Raw genomic sequence first — 7,278 nt, 5'->3', positions numbered from 1 at the left:
AACCTCTGTTCATCATCACTTTTGTAAACAAGAAAGAAACTGTGGGAGGTTTTCTCCTGACTTTTTTTTTCTTTTTTTTAAGAAAAGCTGAAGTGGTAATCAAGTGGCAGTGGCACTGCATCAGAAGGTGGTAATAAAGCTGATGTTGCACTGAATCCATATCTTTTACTTTTCTAGGAGTTGCTATATATATATATAAAACAATCTTTCACATAAACCTACTGTTTTGATTTTCACACCTGTGCCTTATAGGAAGGATTAATCTTCTAGCAAGGTGTAAAGCACCTAAAAAAAAGCTGCCCTTCAGTTGAGGGCTAAACTGCTTCCACCAGGGCTCTGCTAGAGGCAGCAGGGTTGGCCTAAGGGGGCTGCAGCCTCTTCTCTTGTAGCCACAGCCCGGCTATTTGCACCTTTTCTTTTTGTTTTAAACTCGACACTGTAGTAGATGCAGCTTTGATAGTTCTGTGCATGATGATAATCCCAAAAGGTTGGGTGCTTTCCTACCTACTTAACAAGAACTGAGAGTCAACAGCCAATTTAAAAAAAAAAAAAAAGTGGTAAACTGAAAATAATTGCAGTATTTGTAATCTCCTTCAGTTATTTGCAAGGAGTGGCTTTGAGCTGTATATTTTGTGCCTCTTGGAAAATTGACTCTCTGACATAGCTCTGTTTAGTTTGTGCAATTTGTTAATTGAAGTTGTTCCATTAAGGTCTAATTGAGCAATTAGCATGTTTTTGGGGGGAAGCAATTGTCACTCTTTATTTAAAAGAACTTGGAGAATATGTCTCTGGGTGATTCCACCCTCTATTCTTCACCCTCCGCTCCACTCCGCACTACGTAGAGTGGTTTATGAATGTGTGAAATTTCATTTTTCAGCTTGCAGATGTGGCCTGGCTGCTGCACGATTATTTTTCTATCTGAGATAATGTGAAAGCAAGCAAAGCACATTCCCTCCCCCTCTTCCCTACCTTTAAAATACACATGGCCAAGGCTTACTAATATTCTGAAGATGCTGCGCTTGCTGTAGCAGTTCTGTGCATTGGCTGTCGTCAACTGTAAACTTACCTATGTCATATATATATATTTATATATATATATATGTTGTCTCGCTACTGTGCGGTTGCTAGCAAATTCTCCACTGCTGTTAGTGTAAGGGAGACAATTCCTTTCCCCATAAGATCCCTGGGGTATACGGCTGGAATGGGCTCTTTTTTTCTAGTGTTCCCCTTTATGAAGGGCATATATCCCTTAAAAACAAAACATCTTAACCTTGTGAACTCACTGAGGCTGAGTATTTTGACAGGGGGACAGGATTATGGTAGTAGAACACATGCTCTTTTAAATAAGAATAAAAAGAAAAGTTGTATAAAGATTTATTCTCTGCATGTAAGGAATGTCCATCAGGAATCTAACAAATAGAAAAATATGAACATAAAAATATTTCTAAAAATGCAAAGTAGAATCTATCCCGAAAGAATATTATACAAAAACAGTATTTAGGAGACTTCTTATTCTCTGCAGTGAGAGTGATGCCTCCAATGCTTGACTTCTCTCAGTTCCTTTAGACGCTTTGAACAGGGCCATTTCTGAGCAGGAGTGGTTAAGTTCTCATTCATGTTCATTTTCCATGTTTTTTAAAAGAGAACCTGGAGGGGGGAAAAAAGAAAAAGGTGCTTACAAGGGGAAGAGCGAGGACCGTGCAGTGACACAGCCGTGTTGATGTGTTCTGCTATTCTGGGGAACTTAAAGGACACGGTCTGAGCTGGTGGCGCTGCCTCCAGCTGCTTGCATACAATGTAAACAAACCTCCAGGGACAGCTGGCATGTTCGCTCAGCGCAGAGCCCTAGTGTGCTGAGAGGAAGGGCAAGTCTCGTTGAGTTTTGTTCCAAAATGCTGATCCTTCCTGGGGGCGAGGAAACGAAGCCCTGCTTGTCTGGGTGGGGGCCGCTCTCCTGAAGAGCGCTCTATTTTTTTTTTTTTCTTTCAGGAATGAAGTTCTCCATGAGATTGTAATTGTACAGAGAGAAAAAGGAGGGGGGGAAAAAAGCATCTAGGCAACTAGGCCAGAGTTTGAATTTCATCCCCGCGTTCGCTAACTGCGAAACGTGCCCTTTTCCCATGTTCTGCCAGGAGAGAGACACTTACAGCCGTTTGACGACGGTCTGGTCTTTGTGTTCCTTACTGGTGCCAGGGCTGTTGCTGCTGGAGTCTGTTTCCAGTTTCTCAGTTTGGTCCCTTCTCTGTGAGATGATCCCACTAGTAAAAGAAGTGGAATGATTTGTTTTTCATGGGTCTGGGAATAATGTGGCACTGCTGGCTACGTTAAACCCTTCGTAAGGCAGCTTGTCACACGGGTGAACTGGTGCTTATAGAACAGGTCTGTAGGGCATCCCTGTCAGAAAGAAAGCAGGGCTACATAAGGACAGTTTAAAATGTTAGGAAGGAGGGCCCTTCAAAAGGAGAGCAATGTAGAGTGCACTTGAAGTTCTTTGAATTCCATGTTGGGTTTGTACAAGAGTCTAAAGAAATCTGCAAGGTGCAAATACAGATAGTGAAGTTCTGCTCGTGGGGATCTTCAGCACTGCCACAGGGGCTCCTATGACACCGCTGGCAACAGAAGGCACATTCACAAGCCCTGTGCAAGGTAGGTGGCTGTTCCTCTTTCCATCCTAGAGAGCAGAAAGAAAAGGCTTTGCCAGAGCGGTGGATTTTCTTGGGCTGTTTTGGTGCTGCTGTATTTTGTAGGGTTGCAACTGCTACTGTAGGCAAAGGTTTCAGTTTCACCAAGTGCTTCCTCTGTGTGGGACTGGCTTAGATTTCACCAGCTTGCATATTGCACTGTGTTTGCACAGCGTGCCAATTTACTGTCCTAAGCTGACCTCATTTATCTCAAGGGCTGATCAGATCAAAGCTTGTAACTGCTGTGGCTGAGGGCTGGAAGTAGCTAGGCAACATTGTTCGGGATCTTGAAAACAAAAATAGGGCAAATATCTAGAAATCGATGAGCTATCTGGCCTTATGGGATAACTTAGGCATTAATCCTCTGAGAGAAACAAAGCTCTGAACCATTTGGCTGCTATTGTAGACTCCTAATATTTGCATGTTTTTTTACTCAAATCATGATAAGCAAAAAGGTAAACCACAAGCATCAGTTTCACTAATTTAGTATTTGTGAGAACACCAGCTATCTTATGCTACGTATCTTTTATTTTGGATGCACACAAGACATTTGAGAACATAGCGTTCATATTATTCCCTCACTGGCACAACTGCCAGTCTGTACAGTATCACCRAGGCTTTGTGTGCACCTTTAAAGGGAAGGGGGGTGGTTTAACCCTCCAAATGATGCATGACAAAATTACCACATAGCTCAAACGGAAAAACAGCCCTGACTTGCTCTCTAGGTAAAGAGCACGGTGACTTAACCTATTCTCCCACAATTAAAAAAAATTCCTGTTGTTAATTTTTAACTTGGCCTGTAACTAGCTGTGCACTGCAGCTGGAAATCAAGGCAAGGAGCCATTCCAGGGCAGCGCAGCAAAGGCAGTGAACTGAGCTAGGGCATTAGGTGCCTCGCTGGGTTATGAGAAGTCCCCCTGAAGGGGCACTTTGTAAATTGTTGTCTTGGCTTCAGTTTGAACTTTGTGGCTTAACCTGCATGTTACAGACAAGGCAAAAGGTCAGACTTGCTGCATGCAAGAGGTTGTTGCTGAGAAATCTTAGCTGAAATCAAATGTGCTCAAGAATGTGGTGCCTAGAGTAAGCAGTAATTTCTTGTCAAAAAAGCTTATAGTAGAACCAGATGGGGTGAGAACAGAGCCTGGGAGATGAAGTACTTTGTAGCAGCAGGAGCAAGATCCTGCCTGGATCCCATCCTTTAGATCAAACTGATTCTCCCAGGCTGCTCTCTTCTAGAACTATCCTCTGCTGAAAGGTATTTCCCCCATAATTCAAGTACCTTACCCAACTTTCAGCTGGCAGTCTTGAAAATAAATAAAAGCGCTCGGCTCTCATCCTGAATGATGCTGAAAAGAATTCAATACTCTCTCTACATCACCGCCTAGGGCACTCTGGGGGCAAAAGAGCAGTAGGAAAACCAGCGTACAGCCACGTATGCAGCTGCAGAGGAGGAGATGGAGGAGGAAGTTCCTCGATTCTGAAGCTGAGCTGGAAATCCCCGGGTCCCTGGTTCCCATGGGGCTTCTCTCGAGTGCAGGAAATACGTGTGCAGGGGAGAGCACGGCACGAAACCCAGCCTGCACAGGGACTACACTAGGTGTAGGCTCACCCTGACACAATTATGGGAACAGGCTAACTACATGATGAGGTAGTTTTAAAATGACTCATGAAAACTGCTCCTCCATCATCTCTCCCCTTTTTCTTCACTTTTCCTTATGCTTTTGGGAGCACAGAGACCTCTCCTCATGAGTCCAAGGCCTAGCCTAACCTGGGTGCTGTGTTCCCAAGGACTAAACGCTCTCCCTAGCTCTTTGCTGGCTTGTGCTGTACCTCTTATAGCACTGCAGCTCCTCCTGCAGCACGAGCAGCTGCGCCTTCAGCTGGTTGCGCTCCTGCAGCACTTCGCGCAGCTCCTGCAGCGTGAACCGCGGGCGCTCCGGGTCTGTGAGGTCTATCACCATTTTATCAGGTCCAAGCTGTAAAATAAAGTCAGGATCCGGTGACTTGTCAGTAGAGACTATTCCTAGAGGAAAAGCCACACCTACATAAGCTTATACCTACATAACTGTTACGGCTTTTTTTCCAGCAGTTAATTATGATTTCCCCATGTTTTGCATTGGAGAGGAGGTGGGGGGTTGTTTTTTTGGGTAGTGTTTTATTTGTGGCGTCTCCTTTCCTGGAGGTCTTCCAGCCGCCCCGGCTGCAGCCCGTGCCCCGGGTGTCCCTGCTGGAGCAGGGGCAGGACCGGGTGATCTCCCTGCCGCGCCAGACACCTGCAGCGCGGCCGCCGGGCTCGGTCCCTACGGCCAGGGCGCCCCCGGGCCCCGGCCGCTCCTTCCCGCCGCCCCGCGGGGCACCCACCTGCTGCGCGCTGCCCCCCGGCTCCGGCTCCGGCCCCGGCCCGCGGCTCACGAGCGCCTCGAGCATCTCGAGCACGCGCACGATGCGGAACTGCAGGCGCGGCAGCGCGGCGGGCGCGGCGGGGCCGCCGAGCTGCAGCAGGTCCCGGCCCACCACGTGCGAGATGTCGTAGACGTCGGCGGCCGTCAGCTGGAAGGGGCTCTTGGCCAGGGCGCTCTCCGGGCCACCTTCCTCCTCCTCCTCGTCATCCTCCTCCTCCTCCTGCCGGCGCTGCATGCCCGAGGCCCGGCGCCCGCCGCCTTCCTGCGCCGCCCCCGCCCTTGCCGGGGGAAATGGCGGCATGTCCGGCCCGGGGCGGGGGACACGGCCCGGCCGCCCCGGGGGGAGGGGGCGCTGCCGGTAACGGCCGCTCCCGCCACCGCGCGGGGCGGGGCCGCGGGGGGGCGCGGGGAGGGAGAGGAAAGGGCGGCCGCGGTTGCGCAGTGGCACTTTCGGCGCCGCGCGGCAGGGCTCGCGGGGTCGCGGGGCGTCACGGGCCGCTGCGGCGGAGCGAGGCGGCGAGCGGAGACGCGAGGCGGGCGGAGCGAGTGAGTGGGGTCCCGCCGGGCCCTTGGCGAATCGTCCTCCGCCAACGCGGAGCCAGGTGCCGGGGAGGGGGCGCCCGGGGGCCGCCCTGAGGCGGCGGAGCGGCCCGCGTAACGGCCGAGCGCCGTCCCCTCCGCGCCCATGGCCGACTGGGCCCCCATAGCCAAGGAGTACGACCCGCTCAAAGCTGGCAGCATCGATGGCACCGACGAGGAGCCGCACGACCGAGCCATATGGAGGGCCATGCTGGCGCGGTACGTCCCCAACAAGGGGGTGACGGGCGACCCGCACCTCACCCTCTTTGTAGCCAGGCTCAATCTGCAGACCACGGAGGAGAAGCTGAGGGAGGTTTTCTCCCGGTATGGAGATATCAGAAAGATCCGCCTGGTGAGAGACTTGGTCACGGGCTTTTCCAAGGGTTACGCGTTCGTCGAGTACAAGGAGGAGCGGGCGCTGCTCAAGGCCCACAGAGATGCCAACAGGCTGGTCATTGACCAGCACGAGATCTTTGTGGACTTCGAACTGGAAAGAACCCTCAAAGGGTGGATCCCGCGGAGGCTCGGAGGGGGATTTGGAGGCAAAAAAGAATCTGGGCAGCTGCGGTTTGGAGGACGGGACAGGCCTTTCCGGAAGCCCATCAATTTGCCGGCCATGAAAAGTGATCTGTATGGAGAGGGATCAGCGGAGAAAAGAAACTGGTCTCGTGAAGGAGTGAGGGACTGGAGAAGCAGAGATCGAGACCATGAAAGGAACAGGGACAAGAAATGGCCAGAAAGGGAGCGTTCGTGGGCGTGGGGTGAAAGTGAGAGGGACCCCAAGGAGGACAAGAGCAGAGGGAGAGACAGGAGGGACAGGGACAGGAAAGACAGGGATAGAGAGCGGAGCAGGGAAAGGGACACAAAGAAACCGAGAGATGAGGATAAGCATCGATAGGTGAAGGTGCCTTATGTGTAATTACAGGTTGTTTGGGGTCTACCAACATCTTTCTCCCAGCAAGAACTAAGTCCTGCTTCTGCTGAAGGGACCTGTCCTCTGTGCAAGGACCGCTGTCCTTTTTGCTTATTTGGGTGGTTGGTTGGTAGTTTTCTTTCTAGGGAAAGTCTATTTGGGCCTAGAGGGAAGACATGGGAATGTCCTGGTCCTGCTGCTGCTCAAGGATTTCCTTGTGTGGTAAAAGCCTACAGGGGATGAAGGCGTCTTTTCCATTGAAGGGACTGAACTGGGTAATCCAGGCTCTTAAACGCTCAGATACAACAACAAAGTTGACTTGTGAATCTCTTAAACATTTTGTGTGTTTGTGTTTAACATGGAGTTCTTCTATCCTAAATACTGCTCAGCTTGAGGCCCTATTTCCTTGCAAGGCTGAGGGAGCTGTTCTCAGCAGGGGAGAAGACAGGCTTCTAAACTGCATTCCCACCCATACACAGCACTGTGAGGCCTTCTGCAAAGGATACAAAGGACACAAGTCTTTCAGAAATACTTTCAGAAATCTTTATTAAACCATTAAAATGATTTACTGCCCAATCGGGGAAAAAAAATAACACCAACAAAAAAAACTTAACCTGCAGTCTGCATGCAGGATTGTTATGCTCTTTACCTGACAACATCCCATCTTCCTTTAAAAAACAGGTTTTACTTGAATATTAAGAAA

The 7,278-nt window shown here is 50.0% G+C and overlaps 2 protein-coding genes across 2 annotated transcripts; one reads left to right on the top strand and one right to left on the bottom strand.

Annotated features, from left to right (window-relative positions):
- Positions 1–1,357: 1,357 nt before the first annotated feature.
- On the bottom strand, positions 1,358–5,318 carry RILPL2 (Rab interacting lysosomal protein like 2). The gene is made up of 4 exons (XM_026037732.1): positions 4,986–5,318; positions 4,512–4,657; positions 2,148–2,258; positions 1,358–1,647 (listed from the first exon to the last, which is right to left on the bottom strand). Exons 1-4 carry the CDS (start codon positions 5,316–5,318, stop codon positions 1,620–1,622), a joined length of 618 nt encoding a protein of 205 aa, XP_025893517.1. The 3' UTR covers positions 1,358–1,619.
- A 447-nt stretch (positions 5,319–5,765) lies between these two features.
- SNRNP35 (small nuclear ribonucleoprotein U11/U12 subunit 35) lies at positions 5,766–6,958 on the top strand. Its single transcript, XM_026037555.1, has one exon. It carries the CDS (start codon positions 5,769–5,771, stop codon positions 6,558–6,560), a length of 792 nt encoding a protein of 263 aa, XP_025893340.1. The 5' UTR covers positions 5,766–5,768; the 3' UTR covers positions 6,561–6,958.
- The last annotated feature ends 320 nt before the right edge of the window (positions 6,959–7,278 follow it).

This window comes from Nothoprocta perdicaria, unplaced genomic scaffold (genome assembly GCF_003342845.1).
Source record: "Nothoprocta perdicaria isolate Ctin4 unplaced genomic scaffold, notPer1 scaffold_2, whole genome shotgun sequence".
Taxonomy (NCBI): Eukaryota; Metazoa; Chordata; class Aves; order Tinamiformes; family Tinamidae; genus Nothoprocta; species Nothoprocta perdicaria.
The sequence above is the reverse complement of the archived record's forward strand: the minus strand, read 5'-3'. Positions and strand labels throughout refer to the sequence as shown.

Coding starts and splice junctions, on each gene's coding strand:
- RILPL2 (XM_026037732.1), bottom strand. CDS start 5,318: ATGCAGCGCCGGCAGGAGGAGGAGGAGGATGACGAGGAGGAGGAGGAA. Junction 2,259..4,511: donor GAGCTGCAGTGCTATAAGAG/GTACAGCACAAG, acceptor TTCTTTTACTAG/TGGGATCATCTCACAGAGAA. Junction 1,648..2,147: donor CAGACCGTCGTCAAACGGCT/GTAAGTGTCTCT, acceptor TCCCCCCTCCAG/GTTCTCTTTTAAAAAACATG.
- SNRNP35 (XM_026037555.1), top strand. CDS start 5,769: ATGGCCGACTGGGCCCCCATAGCCAAGGAGTACGACCCGCTCAAAGCT.